This window comes from Falco biarmicus, chromosome 3 (genome assembly GCF_023638135.1).
Source record: "Falco biarmicus isolate bFalBia1 chromosome 3, bFalBia1.pri, whole genome shotgun sequence".
NCBI lineage: Eukaryota > Metazoa > Chordata > Aves > Falconiformes > Falconidae > Falco > Falco biarmicus.
The window spans coordinates 1,956,952-1,983,521 of record NC_079290.1 but is presented as its reverse complement, the minus strand read 5'-3'; the positions used below and the strand labels follow the sequence as shown (position 1 = coordinate 1,983,521).

At 39.6% G+C, this 26,570-nt stretch overlaps 1 protein-coding gene across 4 annotated transcripts in view; it reads left to right on the top strand.

Moving 5' to 3' along the window:
* The window catches only part of ZFAT (zinc finger and AT-hook domain containing), a 145,130-nt gene that overhangs the window by 68,811 nt on the left and 49,749 nt on the right, over positions 1-26,570 (top strand). For all 4 annotated transcript variants that reach the window (XM_056330205.1, XM_056330203.1, XM_056330201.1 and 1 more), the window contains exons 3-7: positions 1,798-2,058; positions 14,765-14,938; positions 23,165-23,315; positions 23,593-25,058; positions 26,246-26,478. In XM_056330205.1, coding sequence (XP_056186180.1) covers positions 1,798-2,058; positions 14,765-14,938; positions 23,165-23,315; positions 23,593-25,058; positions 26,246-26,478 — 2,285 coding nt within the window. The remainder of the gene's footprint in view (positions 1-1,797; positions 2,059-14,764; positions 14,939-23,164; positions 23,316-23,592; positions 25,059-26,245; positions 26,479-26,570) is intronic.

Here is a 26,570-nt window from a genome sequence, read left to right as displayed (position 1 = left end):
TCTGAGAAGAATTTTATTTTTTATTTTTGAACAAGTCTCAAGATTTGGAAATATTTTGATGTAAGAAAATTTTCAGGGACTTCTTTGCTGTGACTACCGTAAGCTGAAACATGCACATTTAACTTTGCTTGTTTTTTTCCTGAGCATTAAAAACAGAGTTCTCGGCATAATTTTTGTATGTGCCAGTCCTTTGTTTCTCTCTGACATTACAAAGATGATGGCTGACAGATGCTTTGTACCTGTTCTGTTTCACTTAGCACATTTTAATGTACATTATACTCCTGGATATCAGGCTCTATTACCTTTTAATTCTCAAAGTTGGAATTCACTGCACATAACTGAAGGTGCTTAAACTGGGATGCTAGTCACCCTGGGATCCAGAGATGATTCAGGTCTTATGTGAATCTGAACTGTACTCTGAAGAGTAGTTTCTCTGTTCCTTCAATAGAGAAAACAAATATTAACTAATTTGAGCGCTCAAGTGTCTAACAGTAGATAAAATGAATCCTAAAAGCTTGGAAGAAGCCTGACTCTGTCCCATGTCTCCATACACCATCAGGCAAGCTCTTTTTGATACACACTGATTTTTCCCTCTACGCGGACTAGATAGACATCGCCAGATGTCTGCTCAGACTCAAAAAAATATTTAAATGCTACCACGCTGTGCTGTTTGTGAACCAACAGTTTCTTGCAGAAGAGCGAGTTCAAAGTAAATAACTAAAATCTGTCCAATAACAATTGGATAATTCCTCGAGAAGCACAGCGTAAAGAAGTAAAAAACAAGCAAGCAACCCTGAGATTAACAAGAAGGATAAAGACTGGTAGAGACTGATCCTTTTCATTGTATTAAACTAAGCTAGGGTGAAATCTCCTACAATAACTTGATCGCTATCTGGAAGTTTCCCCCCTTCCCTCTTGGTATCTGCTTTTGTTGACTGAAAGTTTTCTTGGGATCTAATCGGTTTGGTCCGTGGAGTCAACAGTTACAGCTGTGAGCAGATGATAGCAAATTTTTGAAATAACTACAGCAGTAAAGAGGGAAGTCTTAAGCAGGAGATGAGAGTGTGACCTTTTTATGTTGTTATGCATTCTGTGTTCACTATATCTCATTGATTTTATCAGTGTCTCCTCTACAAAAATATGGAAATGGAAAGTTAAGTTGGATTTGTTAAGAATTGTGGATGACTTCTGGTTTTAATTGCTTGAAATACTCATCAAGGAAACATTTTTTGCATGACTTCTGGAGTTTATTTGCTGCGGACAATTTTTTATACCGACTTCTGGCTAGAAAGCGCTAACAACAAAGAATCACAGGAAATGTTAGAGAGTGATTTTTCAATTTATTAAAAGGACAATGAACTTTTGTTTTTAAAAAATAGAACATTTTTCTCTGAAGACATCTCAATACTTCAGCAATTTCATTGAGAGTGATTTAAATTTAAAAGGCTTTTTCAGAGTGTCAGAACACAGCAGAGCAACTTTGTAGAATATGCCTGCTGATACAGTTATACAACAATCAAAAAGGGTGCTTGCAGTGTAACTTCTGTAAAACTATGGCACTTTGACATCTGCCAATCTCAGTAACACAGATGTTGTTGCTTTGCAGCTAGCAGAAATGCCAGCAAATATCCCTCCTTAAAAACAAGTTTATGTGAAGCTGACGTTTTTTTAAGCTTTAGGGATGTAGGCTCTTGAACTTCATTTAATATTCCTGTTTTTCAAAGATCAGGTGAATATTGGCAAATTAGCTGTGGAATTTAATTATAGCTTCTTTTTAACTTTAGCTTTCTTTTCTAGATCTTCTTGTAGTGAAGAGGAAAAGAGGCAGACCAAAAGGGTCTACTAAGAAGTTTTGTGTGGATGAAGATGTGGCAGAAAATAACCCTGTTCCAAGCGAAGAAACTCCACCTGGGACAGAAGAAGGACTGGAACTGTCTGAAGTCTCACCAGGCAGCTTGGAATGTAAGAAATGCAATCGGAAGTTCTCCAACACACGTCAGCTGAGGAAACATATCTGCATTATTGTTTTAAATGAAGGAGAGGAAGAAGGAGATGGAGGTAAGAAACTAATGGAAAGTGTGTTTCCATCCTGTGACCTGATTGGTAATGACTTGTAATCATCAGAGTTAATTTTAAATGTAATGTAATTGCCTGTTTCTTTTAACAGAAAAAGCATGTTGAAGCAAAACAGAATAAAGTCAGAAAAGGTATTTTAATTTTCAAAAAGGTCAAGATGTTTATTGCACTAATGATTGTTCTAAACTCCCTGAAATGCTTCTTCTGTGTAAGCAACTGTTCTGTGTCTCACAAAGAGGGTTACAGTTTTCCAGTGAGAGGCAGTACTGGCCACATAGGTCAGTATCACGCATTGGTGAGGAAGGATGGCTCTGTGGAGGTGTTTCTGTCCTGTGACTTGGAAAACCTGAATTCTGTCCTGTTCTTTTAATAGATTTAAAGACTGCTTTTCCAGATGGCTCGTTTTACTGTATAAAAAGTAATGCCACACTCACCTCTTCTATTTTACAAAACTTTATGTGAATGACTCATTGGAGAATGAGAGTTCATTGTTTAAATTTAGCTTTAAGATTGCTTTGAATATATTCAGCCTCCCAAAAGTTTTAGAATAGAACAGAATAAAACAGAACATAGGTCCTTCATTTGAAAGGCACCTACAGTGATCATCTAGTCCAACTGCCTGACTACTTCAGGGCTGACCAAAAGTTAAAGCATGTTGTTAAGGGCACTGTCCAAATGCCTCTTAAACACTGACAGGCTTGGGGCACCGACCACCTCTCTAGGAAGCCTGTTTAAAAAGACAACGGTGAATATTCATTTAGACTAGACTATAGACTAGGTCATCTAGTCCAACTGCCTATTTAACTTTGCTCAAAGGGAATGTCAGTATGCATACAAAGGAATAAATTTGTCCAAATTATCTGAGTTTATGTTTGCGTCAAAATTAGACTTTTGCTTTTGCCTAGCTTCTTAGCATGATATCCTGTTCCTTCTACTTGTAGACAGAATTTGCCCTTGAATTTCCTCCAGTTTTCTGTTAGCCTTTTGTGTCCAGTCTGTTGCCATGATACACAACTACTATGACTATTTTACTTTCAGTGAGATGCTGTGGCAAAAACTATTTAAAATGGGCTTTCAATATGTTGACAGAGCACAGAAACTTGTTTTGATAAAGTACCTGGTTATTTTTTTAACTATCATCAGTGGTAGGATTTTTCAAGTGTACATAGTGACCTTTATTCCAGCTGTCTCATCTCTGACATCACAAGTATCCATGCCCTTTGTGGTTTGTATGTGCTAGGTATGGTGTTAACATTTGCATTATTTTGGTGGCAATGTTGCCTTTTCTAATTTTTTTTTTAAATCTCAGATCAGAGAATAAGCTCAAATTAACTGTTCTTGATCTTTCAGCTTATTAGTGCTCCTAAATCTTATCTTGATCAGTTTTGGTATAAAACGCACTGGCAGATTTTTCAAAGGAAGTTGTTCATCCTTTTCCTTCTTTGAAAACAAAATAGCCTCAATTTTGGACAGATGAAACATTTATTTATTGTCTGGCAAAAGCAAACCTATCAAACAAAGTAAGTTATTCTTGAGCAGCAGCAAATAACAAAGGCTTCTAGTTGTTGGTGACTGGTGCAGCTGGATTGTCTCCAGCCCAAAGCTTCCTGCTTTGACTGCAGACATTGAAGGTGTTGGGGGCTGGTTTTATCCTGAGGGGATAATTCTTCCTTGAATACATCTGAGAAATTCAGTCTTCAGCCAGCTACTGATTACTGAACCATCACAGGAAAACTTTTCACTTTTGGCTTTGCCATATGAACCGCTTTGGGACAACTTTTCAATTTCTGAATACGTAGATGAAACTAGCTTGTGAATTATTATTATCCTTTAAGAAAATGTGGTTACATTGAGTAGCTCAAAACTTTGTGAGGAGTGGACAAGAACAATACGGTCTGTGCCTAGGACTGTTTGCCATGCTTGTGTCGCTTTACCAGCTCAGAAAACATGTTCTTTAAAATTTGAGCTCTTGGTGTTGAATTGCTATCAGATTCAATTTTCATTATGAAGAAAGTTTTGAGGATGATGGGTTATTCTTCGAAATGTGAACAAGAAAAGTCTAAACTTGAAAAGACAAGCAAAGAATTAAATTACAAATGTGTTTTTATTTGTTCATGTATTTTCATGAGGACCTTCTAATGATATAAAAATTAAAAAAAATAAAATACTTACCCAAAGGCACCAAGATTCTTAGTTTTCAAAGTTGGTGTCAGAGTCCCTGAACTAGAGGTTTCACCCATATCGTTAGCAACTGAAAGCTGTTAAACTCATTAATTTTTCTAAGTGCATTACAAAGCTGTCCGGTCTTCAAGTTTTCAGTATGTTCTGTGTTAATGAGTTTAAGAGCATTAGTACATAGTCTGTGAAATAGTACTTCTGCTCGTTTCTTAAACCCGATGCTGCTCGTTCCATTGGGGAATAATAGTTCTGTATTACCTCTTGCATAACGTTTATGATTTAGAAATCTTCATATTTGCATTTAGATTATTCTTATCCTGTCTGAGTTGTAACTAACAGACTAACTAGACTATATGGAAATTGCTTACACATCTGGCCAGGCTTATTCTTCTCAGCAGCTCTGCTGTAACTGTTTTGAGATGGAGGACCAAAACTATAGGTGGTGTTCAGTACACAAAAGCATCCCTGGTTTATACCATGGCATGAATTTTTTTTTTTCTGTTCTGTTCTCTTCTTAATGATTCCTCAGATTATGTTTGATTTTTCTGACTATTGCTGAGTTTTGAACTTACATTTTCAGGGAACTATTTAGAAAGACAGTCAGATCTTTCCTGTTGCTTAAGAGTCAGTTTAGAGCCCATTGCTTTATCGTAAACTTTTTTGTGTATGTGCTTTGTTTTGCGTTTATTGTCACTGTAGGTAGGAGTATGTTTCAGACTAGCACCTGTCTGCATATGTGTTTATGCACGAGATTTTCTAAGCTGTAATTATACCCAGCAAAGATCAAGTCAGTGCTTTAGGGGGAGCCTGTGGAGCCACACAGGGTTAGCTGCATTGCTTCTAGGCCTCGTTGACTGTGTTAACTAGAGCTCTGTCTATAATGGCCATTTAGAAACGTAGCGTGTGGGAGCCTTAATCTCGTTTAATTCCAAGTTATTCTGTCACCAGTTACTGATTATTGAAAGACCTTTCTGTAGCTTCATTGTCCTCAAATGGAGTTGAATCTTAAGTGTATCATACACAGATAGCGGTGTAGCTGACTCAGCACATAGTATTGCAGTTTACACTGGGTATTTATTTTGTGTCTGTGTTTTTGTGTGTTTATAATTTTTAACAAATACTTCAGTTACTTGAGCAGATGTGGTTGATAATAACATTTTCTAGTGTAAACTATCCCTGAGACAAAAACATCTTGAAATCACACTTATTTTGGTGTATGTGAGGAAAAGAGCACTGAAATTTCTATTTCAATGAGATTTCTCTATTACTGAAGTTCTTAGAGCTAAATGGAGAATTGTACTGAGGATCTCTGAACCTTCCAGAGGTACGTTATCTTCTCTTGCATTTCAGACACAGTAGTTAAGAGTGGCTAAAAATCATAAGAAGCTTTGACTGCAAGTTCTTCAGTCGTAGGCATTGACCTCTTGCCTAATACATAAGGGTTGTTTTTTCCCCCATTTTTATCCATGTCTTTCCAACTTGAAAATACTTTTATCTGGTTTTCTAATGCTTCTGAGATTTTTCCGTAGTATATATTTTACTGCTTTCTCATGTTATTTAATTTGTTGCAAAGTTTAGCACTAAATGGACAACGGATTAAAAATCAAGAATGTTTTCACTTTGCACTGGATCTGGCTGGGATGGAGTTAATTTTCTTTGTAGCAGCTCATAGAATCATAGAGTCATTGAGCTTGGAAAAGGCCTTTTAGATCATCAAGTCCAACCATTAACCCAGGACTGCCAAGTCCACCACTAAACCCTATCTCTAAGCACATTTTTTGAATGCTTCCAGGGATGGTGATTCCACCACCTCCCTGGGAGGCCTGTTCCAGTGCTTGACCACCCTTTCAGTGAAGGAATTTTTCCTAATATCCAATCTAAACCTCCCCTGGGGCAACTTGGGTTCATTTTCTCTTGTCCTGTTGGCTGTTACCTGGGAGAAGAGACCAAATCCCACCTGCCTACAGCCCCCTGTCAGGTAGCTGTGAGGAACAATAAGGTCCCTCCTGAGCCTCCTTTTCTCCAGGCTGAACAACCCCAGTTCCCTCAGCTTCTCCTCAGGAGACTTGTGCTCCAGACCCTGCACCAGCTTTGCTGCTCTTCTCTGGCACACGCTCCAGCACCTCAATTTCTTTGTTGAAGTGAGGGCCCCAAAACTGAACACAGTATTCGAGGTGTGGCCTCACCAGTGCCAAGTACAGGGGGACATTTACTGCCCCTGTCCTGCTGGCCACACTGTCTCTGATACAGGCCAGGATGCCATTGGCCTCCTTGGCCACGTGGGCATCCGAGTGCAGGACCTGGCACTTCTGCTTGTTGAATTTCATACAGTTGGCATTGGCCCATCAGTCCAGCCAGTCCAGGTCCCTCTGCAGAGCCTTCCGACCCTCAAGCAGATCAACACTCCTGTCCAGCTTGGTGTTGTCTGCAAATGTCCTGAGGGTGTGCACTCAATGCCCCTGTCCAGATCATTGATAAAGACATTAACCAGGACTGGCCCCAGTACCGAGCCCTGGGGCACACCACTTGTGACCGGCCACCAGCTGGATGTAACTCCATCCACCACCCCTCTTTGGGCTCGGCCATCCAGCCAGGTTTTAACCCAGCACAGAGCACACCCATCCGAGCCATGAGCCGCCAGTGTCTCCAGGAGATGCTGTGGGAGATGGTGTCAAAGGCTTTACTGAGGTCCAGGTCGACAACATCCACAGCCTTTCCCTCATCCAGGAAGTGGGTCACCTTGTCATAGGAGGAGATCAGGTTTGTCAAGAAGGACTTGCTTTTCATAAACTCACGCTGGCTGGGCCTGAAACCCTGGCTGTCCTGTATGTGCCATGTGATGATGCTCAGGATGATCTGCTCCATAACCTTCCCTGGCACTGAGGTCAGGCTGACAGGCCTGTAGTTCCCCAGATCCTCCTTCCAACCCTTCTCGTAGATGGGCATCACATTGGCTGACCTCCAGCCTCTGGGACCTCTCCAGTTAGCTAAGACTGCTGATAAATGATGGAGAGCAACTTGGTGAGCTCTTCTGTCAGCTCCCTCAGTATGCTCAGGTGGATCCCGTCTGGCCCCATTGACTTGTGCATGTCTAAGTGGAGCAGCAGGTCACTAATTGTTCCCTCCTGGACTGTGGGGGCTTCATTCTGCTCCTCCCTGTCCTCAAACACAGGGGGCTGAGTACCCTGACAGTAACTGGTACTGCTATTAAAGACTGAGACAAAGAAGGCATCAGGACCTCAGCCTTTTCCTCATCCTTTGTGGGAATGTTCCCCACCACAATCAATTAACAGATGGAGATTATCCTTGGCCCTCCTTTTGTTTCTAATGTATTTGTAAAAACATTTTTGTTCTTTTATGGCAGTAGCCAGCTTAAGTTCTAGCTGGGCTTTCACCTTTCTAATTTTCTCCCTGCATAACTAATGACATCCTTATAGTCCTCTTAGAGTTGCTTGCCCCTTCTTCCAAAGGTAGTAAATTCTTTTTTTTCCCTGAATTCTCTTTTTTTTCCCCTGATGTGGTGTTTTTGATTTGTGACCAAAATAATGCTGATGACACACTAATTTTTAGTTGTTGCTAAAGTATGCTAAACATATAAATAATGGAAAAATATATTGATATTCCATGTGATATTCTTTATTGAGAGAAAAATAATACATGATTTGAGCTGCAGATACAGTATTAGGAAAGGTTTCCAATTGATAAAATGTTTTGCTGCCTTTTATAGATCCACAAAGGGAGTGTTGAAATCCTTATCAAATTGGACATTTAAACTTAAAATGAATAAATCACTACAGAACTCTATTGAACCTGCAGTATATATTGGTCAGAGGTAAAACTGGTGGATATAACAGGCCTTTGCTGCTCTCTGCTTGCGTGATCAGTGATCCACACTGACCTCCCAGAGGTCGGAATCTCGTTGATAGTTCTCCCACTCTTTCAGGAGTCACCAAGCCTTACTGGTTACTGACATCTTCTGTGCATCGAATTAAATCGTTTGATGCATAATGACTACCTTCACCTTCTGAGCCAATTCACTAAAACAGCACGAAAAAAGTGTTACTTTTTTGCACCTGCGGCGGGCTGGCCATGCCGGAGGGCAGGTGCCCCCCTGCCCGCTCTGTCCCTGCCCTCCTCAGCCGGGCAGGGGGCAGAGAATGTAACGACAGGCCCGTGGGTCGGGGTGGGGGCAGGGAGAGATCGCTCCCCAGTGACCGTCACAGGCACAACCCAGGTCTGCCCCGGGGAAAGTCAGAGCGGGCCAGTGAGAAATAAACCCGACCCTCAAAGCACCTTCCGCAGCGCTCCCTTCTCCCCGGGCGCAGCTCGGCTCCTGCCCGTCCCTGCCCCCTCCCAGCAGCAGCACAGGGCTACGGGCACTGAGGGCCGCGCTCAGCTTCTCGCTCCTTGTCTCCCCCGCTCCTCGTTCCTCTCCTTCCCTGCCGCAGCGTGTCCCCCCCGCGGGCGCAGCCCCCCCGGCCCAGCCGGCCCCAGCCCCCCCGCCCCCGGGGGCACAGGCCCTGCCCCAGCCCGGCCCCAGCCCGGGCTCCTCCCCGCGGGGCCACAGGCCCTGCCCGGAGCTGCCCCGGCGCCGCTGCCCGCGGGTCACAGCCCCCTGCGGGCACCCCCTGCCCCGGGGGGGGCCCTGCCCGGGCTGCGGGGGGGGAGCTGCTCCCCCGGGGGCTCCGCGGGCCGGGGGCGCCGCGGGCTGGGGGGGAATCTCTGCTCCGGGCCGGGAGCGGCTCCGGCCCCTCCGGCGCTGCCCGGGGGCTGCAGGGCCGCGGCTCCCACACAGCTCGCTCCTCTCCCGCTGCAAGTTGCTGTGCGGGTTGTTCCCGCTTCTTCAATACGTTCTCTCAGAGGCGCTGCCGCCGGCGCTGATGGGCTCGGCCTGGGCCGCCGGCGGGGCCGTCCCAGCGGCGGGGCCATCCCAGCCGTGTGTCCATCCCAGCGGCGGGGCCATCCCAGCCGTGTGTCCATCCCAGCGGCGGGGCCATCCCAGCTGTGTGTCCATCCCAGCGGCATGTCCATCTCACAGTGGCTGGAACTGGCCCCGTGTGACACAGGGGAAGCTTCTGGCAGCTTCTCACAGAAGCCCCCCCTGTACCACACCCCCTAACTACTACCCCCCAACTACCAAAACCTTGCCATGCAAACCCACTGCAGCACAGAATTAAAATATGTCTGTTGTGCTTACAAATCCTAATTGTACATGCTCTCTTCAGGAGGGGGCAAATTTGCTTAGGAAAGTTGCTGTGATTCAAGCAGAGCTGTGTCTACACCTATTTATTTTTATTTGGTTAAAACAAATTAATGTTTTTGACTAATGATTTGGATCTGGCTGGCTGGTGGTGCTGCCATCCATTCTCTTTATTGGAAGACAAAACTGGAGGTGTTGAGGTTGCTCCTGAACAGCCATGTGTCTTTACTGTGTCTGCCCCCAGCCAGAAAACAGGGCTGCTTCAGCCTCTGCCGCTGGGGCGGGATGGGTTCAAGGCTTTTGGCTGTTGCTGGATTGAAGCAGTTCCCCAGCAGCTGCCTCTAAGGTCAGTTGTTTTGGGAGGCAGGCAACAGGTAATTATTTTAACCACCATCCCTCTCCCACACCACAGCATAGCTGAATCGCTGACAGATAGAAGGGAGGACATTTGATGCCTGGGGAATGGGATTTGGGTGGAAGACAGATTACAGCAGTGGACAGGTTCTCTTCTCTGGAGTGAACCATTCATTCCTACTGAATTGGGAGCCTGCATAATTCTTAAAGTTGGCACTTTTGGCCTTAGTTTAAAATGGTTTTGCCATTCAGTTAGATTCTGATTTGACTGAATTCTTTCTGTGAGTTGTATGTCAGTTTGTGCAGGAGAACCGATTTCATGTGTTCATTTTGAATGGCCAGTTTACTTTTTTTTCCAAGCTGCTCTCTTGCTACTATGAAATACCGACATCTTGTAGGGTATAAAAAAATAGTAATTTGAATGAATGGTAGTTTAAAAACGTGCCAGTTGAGGATGTGTAGCTGTGCCTGCAGAAAGTTGTGCATCCAGTTATGAATGTAGAGAGCAATACCTTCAATTAATGACTGAAATAAAATCATGGGACAGATGAACAATCCAGTTTGACAGAAGTCTGCAAGCAGTGATTGATTCAGAGTTGACAGTAGCTTTACTTGTCAACACAGACATGACCATTTCTTAGATGTGTTAGAAGGCACAAGGCATGGTGCTGTATTTCTTGCACAAACAGAAACAGGCATTTAAAATGCCTGTAGCTAGATAGGGGAGGTCAGTTTATTTGTCTGTTGAATCAAAGTCAGCTGACAAAGTGCTAAACTGACTGCTTAGCAAGGGAGATGCAAAGTGAGGCAGTTTGTGTAAATAAATCTGTTTAGGAGCAAGCATTACTGCTTGGAGAAACTTTGCTTATCTATGCTAAATTGCATATACTCAATTTTCTGATAAACCGTCTTACAAATCACTTGTGGGTGTTCCTTTATAATTCAACAAGAATTGTTCCATTGTACAGGTTGTCCTAGCTGTGAGAGGCAAAACACTTTGACAATTTTTTTCCAAGAAGACAACTAAATTACTCATGATATGCTACCATATTATGGAAAGACAGTCTGAGCCCTGTGGTCAAAGTTGAAGCTCTTGTTTTTCATTAAAATGTGCTTTTGTCTCCCTCTTAATCCTTCCTTAAAGCACACCTTCTAGTTCAGGGTTTTTTGGTATAGAGAGAGTTCAGGAAGAAAGCAGCTGTCATTGGGAGTTAAGATTTTTTTTTGTTTGGTGATTCGCTGGGGAACGTTGGTTCTGGCTTTTTTTTTAAGTCTCTTTCAGGTACACATAGACTATGAAATAGTTATGTTTGTAGCAAAAAGTATTGGCAATGTGTGCAGCCCCAGCTCCTTACCAACAAACAGTTTCTGGAAGATGCTTGTTCCTTCTCCAGAAGGGGAAGAATGGGGCTACTGTCATCAATGTCCATCAGATTAGTGAATAAATTTTCACATTTAAGTGTCAAAACTTGAGTTGACCACTCGGTAGAGAGGAGACAATTTTTTAATTTTTTTTTTATCATGTGAGTGTTGAGAAGGTTCATACAACTATTCAGTGCTAATTGAAGATGTATGATCAGCAAATAAGTTGAATTTTCTCACTTGCCTGTTTTTGGCCAATATATGTATGGTGGGGTTTTTTTCCTATTAATGTAATTTGCATGGCACTCAATACCTTCCTTGCATCTTTGCAGACGCTGAGTGTAGTCCTCCTGTTAGCTGCTGGATGTTCTCAGCTCGTATTGAGAAGATGGAAATTGAGATTCAGTCCTTTGTTTGAAGTACTTACCAGCTTTGGGGTTTTAAAGAAAATATTTTCACATGGGTATAATCTTCATATTTATGCTTAGCATCCATGTACAAGTTTTCTATGAATATGCAATAGCAACTTTGTAGTAAAGAAATATTTTTATTTTGCATTTCTGTATATTATTTTAAAATCTTTTTGAGTAGCATTTTTGGATGTCTGTTTAGAAAGCAGGGTGTCACAGTGAACTGTATTTATTGTAACATGTCTGTTCTTTTCTAGAGCTCTTATCTTTGGTTGAAGCAAAGGAACTAGCAAACTGATCTGCCTGATAGAGGCACATTATGAAAGAAAACCAGCATGAAGCATTTGTTAGCTTGTGACTATGGTAGTAGTTAATCATTAGTGTGGATCACTAACAAACTCAAGTCTGTGTTTTGTCCTTTTCTTCCTCTTCTTCCTCTTCTTCTTTTCTTCCGTTTCTAGTAGAATTCCAGTATTCAAAATTGATGGAGTTAACAGGTTAACGTGAAGAGCATGAAAAGGCAATAAAATGGCTTTGTTGTTTGGTTTCAACTACTTTAGTTCCTCATAAAACTGACTAACTCTTACTTTGTCATAGTTAGAAAGGAGAATTTAGGAGTAGGGTGCTTGGATTCTGTTTGTATGCCTACTAGGAATTCATTGTGTGATCCCAAAGAAAATGGAAAAAATTCTGTTGTCCTTATCACAGCTTTCCTTTCAATCTATAGTTCTGGATTTCTTTTAGCTAAAACATGCAAAAAATGACTTGGAGTTTTGTCCACAGGTATATAAAATCTTAACTCCCCCAACAGTATCACTAACTCTTGCTGTCCACTGAACAAAACCAGAGTAATAAACCCAGTTAATATTTGTATTTGTTATGTAGCAGTACGTGAAGCAGCCTCAGGGAAACACAATTTAATGAAAAGTTCACATTCTTTGTGTATTCTGATTCTTTGTGAGCAGACTTTCTTCTGTTGTCTGACCTGGTCCTGCTGTGAAATATGTGATGATTCATTGTATTGTTGATAATAAACTAACAGAGGCTGTTTATTGAGTCAATGTGGAAAAATGTGTTTGTTTCCCCCCATGCTCCTTCATCATGCCAAAAGAAAACACTGCAGAAGCAGTTTCTTGTCGAAGGGGATATTTCCTTATATTCAAATATCCCTTTAAAGTATTGCAGAAAAGTGTCGGTGTTACAATTATATAGTTTCAATATCAGTCAGTAATTTACAACTATATTAAGGAGTTAAGTGGGGATGGGATGAGAACCTTCATACCTATAAAGTAGCAATATTTTCCAAAATAATAGAAATTGAATGAGGAAAAGGTAGTTGAGAAGAGGTATATATCAAGGAATTTCTCTAACAAAATTGAAAAAATCATTAGCAGGTACTGAAAAGCAGGGGCAGGGCTCTCAAGATAATTTTGTATCATCTAGAAATGGGAAGCTGGGGCAAAAACATTGCTAATGACTCCGTAGCAAGATAGCTTGCTAACAGTGTGCGAACTCAGTTTGCTCTGTGATTGTTGCTCATGCTTGGTATTGTAAATATGAATTTCAAATGTACAGATTAGCATCAAGTCATTAATCGTTGTTAGTATACATACTTCTGCCTCAATATGCCTGAGAAATCTAAACTAATTCCTACATACCTTGTTTCCTTCTGGGTTTGTATCTGGTGAAGAGCTTGCAGTTTATCCAGGTGGTAATTACATGATCAGTCCTAACTATGCTACTCTAGTTTGTGCTTGTGTCCTTCATTTTTTTAAGGAACAGACAGTACTCTTTAGCCCTTTGTTTCATTAAGGGTAAGACCATGGGAACAGTCTTGTTTGAATCTCAGATGAATATTAACAAAATATTACTGAAATTAAACCACAGCCATTTCCATATAGCATGTCTTTCCACTGTTTTGCTATTTGCATGTCATAAACTCTAGACACACTACAGCTTTGCTGTTACCATTTTTAATTTATATATTTTTCCCTATCTCAGTAGAGCAGCTACAGCACATTATGAATATACATTGAATGACTTACTCTGGAGATCATGTCAGCTACTTTCAATTCAGAGGAAACCAAAACCAAACAAACAAAAAACCAAAACAGACAAAAAAACCCCCAACAACAACAAAAAAATTCACTGGGTTCATTTATAGTTTTCTTCCATCGGTTTTTGCTCTCCATACTCAATACCTCTGGAACATTTGCATGCCTTAATTTGCCAAGTTTGTTTTCTCTAGCCTGCATCTTCTACCACTTCATCTAAGATAAAGAAATTTTGTTGGTATAAACTTACAGGCCTCTGTTTTTATTCTTTATGCTGCTAATTCTTTATATACAAGCATTTTTATTATTTCATTTTTAGAATTTCAGTGAGGAGTTCCTCATTTGCTTTAAGAAAGAAATAGCTTCTCGGAACAACTTAGCTGATCAGTGATTTTTCATTCTAACTTCTATTGCATTGCTTTCTAGTTAACAGGTCCAAAAGTTAACCAACTTAAGAGACTGAAGACACTCTGAACAGCAGCAGTTAGGGAATGACTTAGAAGTGCAGGCCTTCAAAATGAAGAGTTATGTGTCAGGAGACAGTTTGAACCAAAGTACTATTTTGAATTTTAATTACTGAATCAATTCTGTGAAAGAAAATTGTGTTTCTGGCTATTGATTCACAGTAACAGTGGGTGAAAAAAGCCTAATCCAGAGAGGCTGTTTGAAGACTTTCCATTAAATAAGATAGATAATGAATCCAGTACTAGAAGAAATAATCCTGAAGTCATCAGAACAATTACATATGGAAAGGAGAAAAATAATTTTTCATTGATAGTGAAATCATAAGAAATTCTACAAAGTTTGTAGAATTTTCAATAAGATCCACAATAATATTAAGATAATTTAGAAACACAAATGTTTCTGAGGGTCCAGAAACGCTCAGAAAACTTTGAAAAGTTTTAAATTTTTTGTCTGGATTCTCTGTTTGTGTAAGTATCACACTGGTTTTATTAAATAGAGGGAAAATACTCCCTTTTAGGGATTTGTCCAGCACGTCTTGTTATGATTACATGTATTTCTTTCTAGAGTAGCATTAATTTCTTCTAATTCTTTCTTGTGGTGGTAGTGACTGTGTTACCCCATTTCTTTTGTACATAGTTACATTCTTTTTGATGTTTACTCTTTAGGTAATGATTCTGACGTTGACCTTGACAGGAAGGAAGATGAGCGAGAAAAAACTCCAAAGAGGTCCAGAGCTCAGAAAACAGAGAAAACACCATCAACTAAGGAGACTGAACAAGTTTCAGGAGCTAAAAATCCTATTATAAGTGTGGTTTTGACAGCCCATGAAGCTATTCCAGGTAATCAGAATCACCGATTATATAATCAAATTTGGTTTTGCCCATGCTAACACTGTATAAAATAGTCACTGGTCTAAGACTTAACTGCTTGGGGTATTTATTAGCTGAAAAGTATTTAGTATGATTTGATTAACTTGATACAGAATCTCTGTATCTGACAGCTGTATAATTTTAGAACTGCCGGCACATTTCTTCATAGGTATGACAAATGCTGGACCTGGATGTAGTTATCTGCACTAACATCAGTTATGTTTAGTCTGTGAATAGTTTTAAAGAAGAAAATGAAAAATACAGTGTCCAAAGGACAGGAAAGTATTTTTCCCCTGTAATATCTTTATTACAGCCCTTGATTTTTGTATATATTTATGATAAATGTAAATTTGTTTATGAAAACACACACAGCTTAGTATATATATAACTTTAATATTTCTGTATACAAATAATTTGGCAGAAAATTTGTATATATATTTGCAAATCAAATAAAGTCTCTATATAAGGATTAAAATATTCTTAATCCTTAAATTTCTATAGTACCTTTTCATCAAAGGATTTTGGAATAATTTCAAACTATTTATTTTAAAATTAGACGTGCATTTGCCTGTTTATATAAACCATTCACTCACCTGACTGACAGGATCCCTTTTTAACAGTTCTGTGCATTATTTTCAGCTTTGCAGTTTTATTGTTCTCCTTTTCATTATTGCTAACGTTTCTGAGTATTTCTTCTGCTTACAGCTCTCAGAACAACTACAATGTTTATATTTATTTTATTGTTGTAGTTTGGAAGTTAGCTGAATTTTTTTGTGTTGTTCGATATCTTTTGATGTTGAGATCTGTGATATGCTTTGACTTTTTGGTAAATGCAGAATTTGCTTTTGTTTGCTAAAGTTTGCTAAAATGCATTTCTAATTACAATGGTAAGAGGAAACTGGATGAGCTCACCTGCTAATAGCCTGTGTGCTTAGAAGGTAAGTGAAAAACACCTTCACATTCACTGTTTGAGAAACATCACACAGGGTTTTGGACTTCAGCTGAGCTGTTAAAAATTTGTCTTGCGATATTGTAAATACAGTGGAAAGTGGAAGAGGACTGGTGAGCACTTGAAGTGTGGGGACCCAGCTTCAGGGTGGTTTGAGGTCTGCGCCATTTCATTTCACTAACTGCAGGCCCCTTTCTCTTGTGTGATGTAACCCTGGGCTCTTTTCTAGCTGTTGCTAGACACTCATTTTCCTGCTGTGTCTCCCACCTCTTTTGCCTCTTTCCCCCTGCATGTAGCTTTTTCCCCATCCTGGTGCCCATTCCCCTCACTGCCATATGTGATGCTGCCTTCTTGTCCTCCTTTGTATGGGCGAACGTGAGCGTGCAATGGCTGGTTAAGGGGCTCATGAAGGTGTTAGTAAATGGATTCATATAGGTGTTCGTATGGATTTATACACTGATCCTCCCTTCCTCAAGGCTTTTGGGAAGACCTGTAATTGGGGTCTCCTCTCTCTAGTTGCTGAATTTTATAAACCTTTAAGAATCTTTCTCTTTGAGATCTTTAAATTTCTGGCGAGGATAGGAGAATTTTCAAGAGAGGAAGGAGAGACATGGTAGACAGTGCAATCAAAGACCCATTTTCTTGGGAAACAAACCTAAAGAGGTAAATGAAATAATAGTAAATACAGATATTGAAGAAAATGTAGTAAGCATGTGATGTGGTAGAGGAGGGTGCCTACAGAGCATTGACAACAGCTTTTTGACACACGGTGGAGGAGCCCAGTATGTTGGTATGAGATGGTAAAAGACCTTGCTGGAGCTGGTAGTTTGGAGAGTGCTGCGACAGTGAGGCAGTGGCACAGGTGCCCCATCCCTGGCAGTGCTCAAGGCCAGGCTGGACGGGGCTTGAAGCAACCTGGTCTGGTGGAAGGTGTCCCTGCCCATGGCAGGGGGGTGGGAACTGGATGATCTTTAAGGTCCCTTCCAACCCAAACCGTTCTGTGATTCTGTAACAAGAGGCACCCAAAGATGTTGAAGAGAGGGAATGCTGTGTTCGTGAACACGTATGTCAGGTACCAGATTAAACATAGTACATATTTTTGTAAGCGTTGGAATTAAGAATGAGAGTGAAGAACTACAATTATATGCACAGCTAAAATTACTTTGTTTTGAATGGCAGATACTTTTGTTCATAGTCTATTTTTAAGAACCAGCGAATAAACTCTGCCAAATATTCAGTCTTCTGCTTTTTTATGTATTTTATTTCCCATGTTTAAATTCTGTAATACCATCAAGGCTTCCAAAACCAATTTATTATTCATGCTCAATTAGGTTGAATCAGGGGAGATTCTACTCTGAACATTTAAATTGGTTTTCTGTGTGTCTTGTAATATTTTAAAGACTCAGATTGTTACTTGGAGAGTTCTTTTAAGTTCCTGTGAAGACAGTCAATGGTACCATTCTTGCTTTTTGTGGTAGAGCTCAAGATACGCAGAAATTGTGTGAAATATTTAAAACATTGATGCTGATTGTTTTTTGGTTTCTAAAGGAGTTGGATTTTTTTCCCCTACAAGTTCTTAATATAACACTCAGCCACTTTTTCTCTCCCTGATTTCCACTGAGGAACCACCACGTGTAAAAGGCCAGTGTTCCCCTGCTACTATACCCAAGTATGAACACTTGGTGCCCTCTCCCATTGAGATTTTTAGGAAGCAGGGAAAATTGGATACTGTTATTTTGCTTACTATTTTGGGACTGACTTAGTGTAACTGGTAACAGTCTTTTCTGTTTAAGATTACTTTTTTTGTAGCTTACGGAACGATGGTTGTGGGTTTATGACACATCTGAGTGGATTTAATATCAGACTGTTGCCAAGGGAACTTTCCTGCTTCTTTCTGATTTCACGGTTCACTTCCCCTTTCGTGTACCAGCACTAGTGCTTGTGTCAGCCTGTGAAACTGGTTCAAAAACCTGCTAAAATATATACACATACATATGCATACACACACACATACACATTTTCTTTGTCATAATTTGTTTTCTACCAGTTTTGCTTACTGAAATGACTCACATTGGGGCCATGCAAGTTTCAAAAGTGGGAAGAGGGAAAGTAGTGACCAAATGAGTATCTCAGGAGAAAGGAGGAGGATCAGGGTATTCCTTTTTAAAGCAGCAGGGACAGTAAGTATAGGCTGCTGTCACGCCCCTTGCCCCAGCCCCTGGCCACACATTCCTGTTCTTTGGATCGTTTTGCCTGTTTATGCAGTTGTGTGGTAAAGCCCACCAAAAAACTAATTATGTATTTGCAAAAGGAGGGACATGGTGCTGATCTTAGCCAGATCCCTTCTCTGATCCTCTTGATCTTTGTAAACTCCTGTGCTGGCATTTCTAAGGCATCACGAATGTGTAGTTGATGGAGGGCTAGAGAAAAGCTAACCTTGTTGATGTTGTGGAATTAAGCAAGGTTTGGAAAATTAGAGCTTTTCCCTCTGAATGTGAGCAGGTATCTGTGTTACCGTGGGGTTACAGATGGATTTAGCTCAGCCAATCTAATGTCCAGCTCTGTTGAAAGGGATAGTAATCTTCATTCCTATAGGCACAGGCCTATGTTTCTATTTCTTTGTCCGAGTTAAAGTGTGTTTAACCTCATGGTGAGCTAGCCTATAAAAATATTAAGAGGGTGTTTTGCCTTTTTTTAAGCTTTATTTTGGGGGTGAGGGGTAGGTTTGCATGGGGAACATTGGGGGGTTATGGCTAGGGTTAGTTTCTGTTGGTTTCACTTTCAGAACTCTCGTACCAGGGGTTGTATGCATTTGAAGCCCATTCCATATGGTATTGTAGAAACTGAAAAAATAGATTCCTTCAAGAAGAGGTTGTAAGAAACAAATATTTACTTCATACCCATAGCAAATTATTGTACCCATGCAGACCAGATTACCTACATTATGAATTTTTTAAAAAACCTTAAGCTACAGTGCTTTTTTTTTTTTCTTTTTAATAAGGGTTCATCTAGTCAGATCAGTTGTCTCTAAAGGTGGCTTGAAGCATCTCTACAGGAAGGATGAAAGAAACTTGCTATGTAAAGCCTCCCAGATTCTGGCAGCCACGGAGCTGGTAGTTGCATCTGGATCATCATATTTAATACATCTCTATTAATTTGTCTAAATCCCTTCTTGAATACTTTTATTTCAGTCTCTGTAACATTGTGCAGTAATTGTTCCATAATTTAATTACACACAGGGTGGAAGTGTACATTCTTTTGTTTTGTTTTAAGACTGCTGGCTGCTTATTTCTTCAAACCACTTTTTGTTCATGGTTTATGAGATAATGACTATTCACACTTTTTTGACAGTATTGCTAATTTTAGAGGTCTTTCTGATACTCCTCTTGCATTTATCTCTCTTCCAAGCTGTTGCATTTATCTCTCTTCCAAGCTGAAGGTCTCTGAGGTACATATCACTTTTCCAAACAAAATACTTCTGATTTTGTCTTTGTTACTGTTTTCTGGTTCTTCTGTATCCTTTTTTGTTGCCCGTACTTGAAGTTGTAGGAGGTTCATGGAATTCAGTTGGGTTTTAGTAGGAATTTGGTGGTTGTTGTCTCCTGTTTTATTTCTGATCCATTCCTAAGCGTTCCTTCCATTGTGATTACCTTTTAGGGTGTTGATAAGTCTTGGAGAGCTTTGTAGTAAAGGGCAAGCTACTTTTCCAAGGGGCAGACTGTAAGAGATTAGAGGCCATCACTGAGTTTGAGCCAGAGATAAGGCATGCTGGGTAATGCTTATCCGCAGCAGTTGCTGTCAGAATGTCATGAGGAACTCAAATCTTATTACTCTTAAAGCAGATTTATTTAGAACAGATGATATTGACTGAAAAGAGGAAAGCAAAAGGCATAAAATCAGTCTAGTAAACTGAAGTCCATTTTGCATTTAAAATAAAGATAGAATAGTGCTGGAGGAAGGGTTTTAGTGAAAGAAATGATCATTACAGTTAACCTCTTTTTTTCTCCTGATACTTGTGTTCTTGAAATGATTGTCCAGGGAAACAGTTATGAAAGCTTTTATCTTCCTTATTGGCATATGGTATTTTTAATGGAAAACCAGACCTTGTATCCGTTTGCCTTGCTCTTACGCTTCTCCCTAGCCTGTTGAGAGCATTCTTTCTGGATGTGAGATGTGTGGGTTCACTACTTACTAGGCTGCCTAGAAACCAATTTTCTCACTTTCTGGGCATATGCTTTAGTCATTAGTTTATGGTACAGCAGTGATTGCTGTGGCTACATACTTAGGCAGCATCCCCAGTGGATGAAGGCATCTAATGTTTCTTAGTGCTTCTGTATCTTCTAAGGGTAGGAAGTAACTACTTAGCATGAGGGGACATAATTGCCTACTGTGAGTAAGTACTCTGTCAGTATGTTTGAAGACTTGGATCTCCCTCTTTAGGTTTTTGAGTCGTTTGTCTTTATTAACTGCAGAGGGAATTTAGAAGCAGTAATACTAGGATGACCTGGAGTCTGCTATCCATCCAAGCGTGCAAAATACTGGTGAGTTAGTACTTACCTAGTTCACCTAATTTAGGTGATTGAAAAGTTATACTGGTAGCACAAAAGTCTGTTAAACAGTTCAGCAGGAAGTGCTCGAACATCCTGCAAGGCAGAAGGGCAGAGAGGAGGTTCAGTGCAGAGCATTACTGAGGATCTGCCTTACATTCCAGAAATGGGAGGTCTGAAGGAGCTGGCCATGCATACAGAGCAGTTCAAGGTCCTTTTTTTTTTAACTGAGTCTTTCTAAATATAGAAGAATTTGCTTCTGTTTTAGAAACGCTGAACTATGGGAACACTAGTCCGGTGTCTAATGTCTGTTTTATCATTTTTCTACTGAAGCCACTGATTGAACCGTGTCTCCTGTATATGTAATGACAAGCTCCCGTCTCGCTGGGCTACTACAGCGCAGTTGGGGAGGTGCGGTCCTGCTGGACAGCCTGGCATTTGTGGGAGAGGGAGTGACAGAGGGAATAGGAAGTTAAAATATTGTGATAACATTCGGGTTCAAAACTTGGAAGACCAGTTCTGATCAACTGGCAGAATCTTTAGTACAGAACTGAAAGCATTATTAAAAAACAACAGTCAAAAAAAGCCATTTTTAGATCCAGCCAGTTCAGTGAGTGGCAGAGGTATTACAGTCTGTTTAGTTGCAGTGTTGGCTGACATCCCATCTGATACAAAAGGCTGCAATAGCCTTACACACTTGCAAATGGCCTCTTCTCAAAATATCTCAGTTTCCCACTTTAAATCACTCTGAAGGACCCACAGGATCTCCATCTTTCTCCCTTGTCTATAGCACTGCTTTCCCCCACTTAATATCTTTTAAGTCTTTCACACATGTTGTTGAGTAACCCCACTTACTTCTGATTTTTCCCATATACTCTACCTGCCTTTTTCCTGAAGCTTTTTGGTGGTCTACAGGCTAAAAGTTTTTTTAGGGAAACTAGATTTAATAATTTGCTAACCAGCTAGTTTTCTTTGGACTTTGTACTCTTTGTGGTTTAGTTTTGTTGTTCTTATAATTGCTGTTTCAGAGACCGCATGTTAATACTGCATATATTTTGTAAATAATATCTTCAGCAACATGCTCTGCAATGGAGCAAGAATTAATTTCATCCTTTTGTTAAAGGAAAAGCTCATGCATCATTCTTTGAACTTCTTTCTATTCAGATGTTTCATTTTATATAGAGAATATATGAATAACAGAATCTGTTAAAAATATGTTGAGTATGTTGACTCTGTCTTTTGCTTTCTAGGCTCTCATGTTTCAGGTTTCTGTGATCCTTATTGTAAATGCTTTCCTCTGTCACAAAGCTGTACTGTACTTCCCCCACCCCCACCCCTCCCCCCCGCCTTCTAATCAGGTGAATTGAAATGAGATCAGATACTAATGTAATATCCAGGAAAAAATATAAAGGGAAACTTACCAAATTTCAGTTTTACCTGAAGTTGTTAACTTCACTATTTAATTCAAAGATATTTTCATGTGCGACCTCTCGTGCTTCCCTGTCCCCAGTGTATGATAGAACAGTCTTTAATTACAGGTCCTGTAATATTTTTTTCCTAGGATGGATGGGTGTTCATCTATTACTACATATTCAATGTCTTGTTTTCTTTTTGTTAATTAGTATATGGTGTGTCTCATTTACTATTAATTTTCCATTATCAGACCAGAAAGCAAAATTTATTTTTTCCAAGATTTTTCTATAATACTTGTTAGTAGAACATGAAGATTTCACAAATACGTATATAATTGTAATATTTATATGTGAACAAGTATGTAAATATACAAATACATATAAATTCAACTTTTGAAAATAATGGCATTCCCATTGAACACATGTATAGATGTATTATAGACAGATAAGTTGAAAAGGAGGGGAGCAATCAATTATGGGGGCTTGGTTTGGTATGCATCAGGTTTGGGTTTTTTTTTCCAGTGGAAATTAATGTTTATATCAATTTTCATTATGTTCAATGCTAACTACGGATGCCTGACATTAAGTTTTTTTGTCACTGCTCAGAAAGTAAAGAACACCTAGCTAAATAATCTCAAATAGATCACATCTCAAAATATGCTCATTTTTGCCTGTATTGTCTGTAAAGCTTTGAGGGACAGAGTCTGATCTTTGGAAATCCAGTAGAAGGAGTCTCTTTACTCCTGCTTCTGATAGAGATTGAGGAGTGCACATGGAACATATTCTTTTATTCTGAGGGAATGGCAGTATGCCCCGAAATGTAAGCAGTAAAAGATTTAAGGAAAACATATGCAGACTTTTAAATACAGACCAAACAGTATCTTTTCCCCAGCCCTATTTGTGGAACTGATTAAACAGCTTGACTGAAGTTTTCAAGGGATGTGCTATGAGGCAGAAACAGGAAAATTAAAATTTCATTGTCAAAAGATACAGGTTTTTTAAAGGCTGAAGTATTTGGATGCAGTATCTCATAACAGCAGACATCAAGCACCATGAGTAACCCTCAGAATCATTAGTCCTGGCATGTTATTTAAGCAGAGCTGTGGTGTAAGTACTGACATCCTCTGGAAGTGTATCCATCATTTTATGCGCATGAATTTAAGAACAGAAACTAAAATAATTAAAGTAGTGATTACAGAGTTTAATGTTCTGTTTACACTTTTATGTTATAGACAATGCATGTTTTGATATGATATTTTTAATGAGCATTTTTTGTTCTTGCTTTTAGGAGCCACAAAAATTGTTCCCGTTGAGGCTGCTCCGCAAGAAAGTGAACCCACAGCTCCAGAGGCAACAGTTCAAGACCCATCACAACGAAGAGGTTATCAAGAATATGCCATTCAGCAAACCCCATATGAACAGGCAATGAAATCAAGCAGGTGATTTTGAAGTACTTGTATTTGTGTTCATGCAAAATATGAATGAAATGCTTCCCTGTCCATTTTCACGAAACTGAAATATTTTCTGAGCCCTTCAAATAAAGGAACAGCTGAAAATAATCTGTGCATAACTTGTAGAATTTAAAAAGCCTGTGGAGAATACCGTTTTAAAATAAAGTGAATGTTTCTGTCCATTATGAATATCTAGGGAAATTTTGACAAATTATGTCACCAACTTTCAATATTGTAATATATAACTGGTTTTGGGTTTTTTTAGGTTGGGGCCAACTCAACTGAAGATTTTTACCTGTGAATACTGTAACAAGGTGTTCAAATTTAAACACTCCCTCCAAGCACATTTGAGGATTCATACAAATGAAAAACCTTACAAGTGTTCGTATTGCAGTTATGCCAGTGCAATCAAAGCCAACCTCAATGTTCACATGCGGAAACATACAGGGGAGAAGTTCAGCTGTGATTATTGTACGTTCACTTGCCTCAGCAAAGGCCATCTCAAAGTCCACATTGAAAGAGTTCATAAAAAGATTAAGCAGCATTGTCGCTTCTGCAAAAAAAAATACTCTGATGTTAAAAATTTGATCAAGCATATCAAGGAAACACATGACCTTCAAGATAAAAAGGTGAAAGATGTTTTTGATGAGCTTCGCTTGATGACACGAGAGGGCAAAAGACAACTTCTTTATGACTGCCATATTTGTGAACGCAAATTCAAAAATGAACTTGACCGAGACCGTCACATGCTTGTTCATGGTGATGAAAGACCCTTTGCTTGTGAGCTCTGTGGTCACGGAGCCACTAAATACCAAGCCCTTGAGCTTCATGTTCGAAAGCACCCATTTGTGTATGTGTGTTCTGTGTGCCTGAAGAAATTTGTTAGTTCTGTAAGACTCCGTGCTCACATCAAAGATGTGCACGCAGATTTGCAGGAGACTTCTGTTTTTAACAGCTCTATCAATCAGAGTTTCTGCCTGCTTGAACCGGGAGGTGATATCCAGCCAGAAGCCCTTGGTGAACAGCTAGCACAAAGTGCAGATGAATTGACTGTCAGGAGTACTGATGCTATTAACACACCGCAACCATCTGCTTGTAAAGGTGAAACAACAGCTGCAGATATAAACCATAATGGTCAACATAATGGTGACTTAAAAATTGATACAGTTCTTGCCTTAGAATTTGAAAATTCTTTGGTCAAGAATGTAACAGAGACGCTGTGTCAAACAACAGATATAGCAGTCCCAAACATTCAATCCTGTGTCGCGTCAGATTGCTTTCTGCTGAAGAATGATACTTGTCCTGATGAGTTAAAAGTTCCTCCTGGAAATGAAGAGGAAGTTGATCACTGCAGTTCTGTAAATGAGCAGGGTGAAGAAATTCAGCTTTTGCTGTCTGAAGACAGAAGTTTAAATTTGAGTCACAACAATGCAATGACTGAGAACCTTTCAGTCTCTGAAGAGAGAAATCGGTCTGTTCCTTCTAGTGAATCAGAAACAAGCGATCCACCAGTTCAAAATTCTGTAGAAACCACAAACTCCTTGCCAGCCCCAGAGGCTGATGCAGCCATCAGCCAACAGGCAGCCTCTTCTCACACAGTTACACCGGACAGTGGGAGCGGAGCTGTTGCCTTTATGCAGATCTTGGAGAGTTTGCAGAAGAGACAAATGAACACAGAGTTGTGTGAGAGGATAAGGAAGGTTTATGGAGACTTAGAATGTGAATATTGTGGTAAGGAGCAGTAGAATTACGTTCTTCTATTGTTTTGTTGGGCTTTTTTTTAACTGTTAGGTAGTGGGACATTTTTTCTTGCTCATCTGCTTTATAGTGTTCAATATATTTGTGTATCTTTGTAGAAGTATTAATTTTGTGGTTCAGTATGGATTCTGGGGTCCAGCAAGATTTATTCTTTGCTGTATAGTGTGAAATGACTCAAATCTTCTCAAAAGACCACATGCAGAGTATAGCAAAGCAATGTTTTGCTAGGTTCAATTTTCTATTGATATGAAATATGATAGAATTAGATTATTTCTGTCCACATGCCTCTCCTCACCTCATAATTTTCACTGGGGTCAAGCACAGCAAATTGAGGTATGCAATCAGCATTTATCAGTCCATGCTTTAATGCTTAAGCCCTATTATCAGATCAGTATAAAATTCAGAGTCTTTTTCATATAATATGGGAGGATGTATGATGACTTACATTCTGTACAAAATGTATGTATGTACTGGTGTATTTTTGTGACTTGATTTGGACCAGTTTTTTTGAGATGAAAATTGTCATTATGTAGTATCAGGTAAAGACCATTCTGATTGTAATTGGGTTTTTGGATTTATCAAAATGGGAATAATGCACCATTCGCATTTATTCTATTGTAATTTTTTGTGTTTACATAACTGGAAAGGAAATAATTTGGGATTTATCTTGTAGTCTTCATTGCTGAGAAGGGAAAGGAAGCAAAGTTTTAAAGAAAAGTTTGAAACACCATAGCATTGTACATTAGATGAATTTCTATGTACTTTTTGGTGCTATTAGGTCAGAAAGGCTTTTAGGAATGAGTAACACGAAAGGAAGTAAGAAAATTGATTTTGATAGACTTTTAGTATACAGTTGCGTTCAGATTCTTTGTATAGAACAGATTTAAAGGACTTTTTCCTTGGGAAAAAGATCATTGATAGGTATTAAAGCTGCCTTTGTTAAGCTGTTTCAGGACATACGACACAGTCTTTTTAGACAAAAGTGGTTTTTGTAAACATATTTTCAGTAATGAAGGGTCTTTAGGACAGGTTTTTATTAAAGACAAAAGGGACAGGATTCAAACAATGTGTTTTGCCCTGAAAGAAAATTGGGTATGTAATGGAATTTTCACTAACAGTTGTTTAGAAATTACTTTCTTCATGTCTGATTTTATTTTCAGGCAAGTTGTTTTGGTACCAAGTGCATTATGACATGCATGTTCGTACGCATACTCGAGAACATTTATATTACTGCTCTCAGTGCAATTATTCTTCCATCACCAAAAACTGCCTTAAGCGTCACGTCATTCAGAAACACAGTAATATTTTGCTGAAATGTCCCACAGAACACTGTGACTACTCTACTCCAGATAAATACAAGCTCCAGGCACATCTTAAAGTTCACACAGAACTGGTAAGTAACAAACAAAATGGTATGTTTGTCCAAATTCAGTGTCATCATAGTTTTTGGAATTGTGTAGCAATATTTGAAGATGTAGGTAAGAG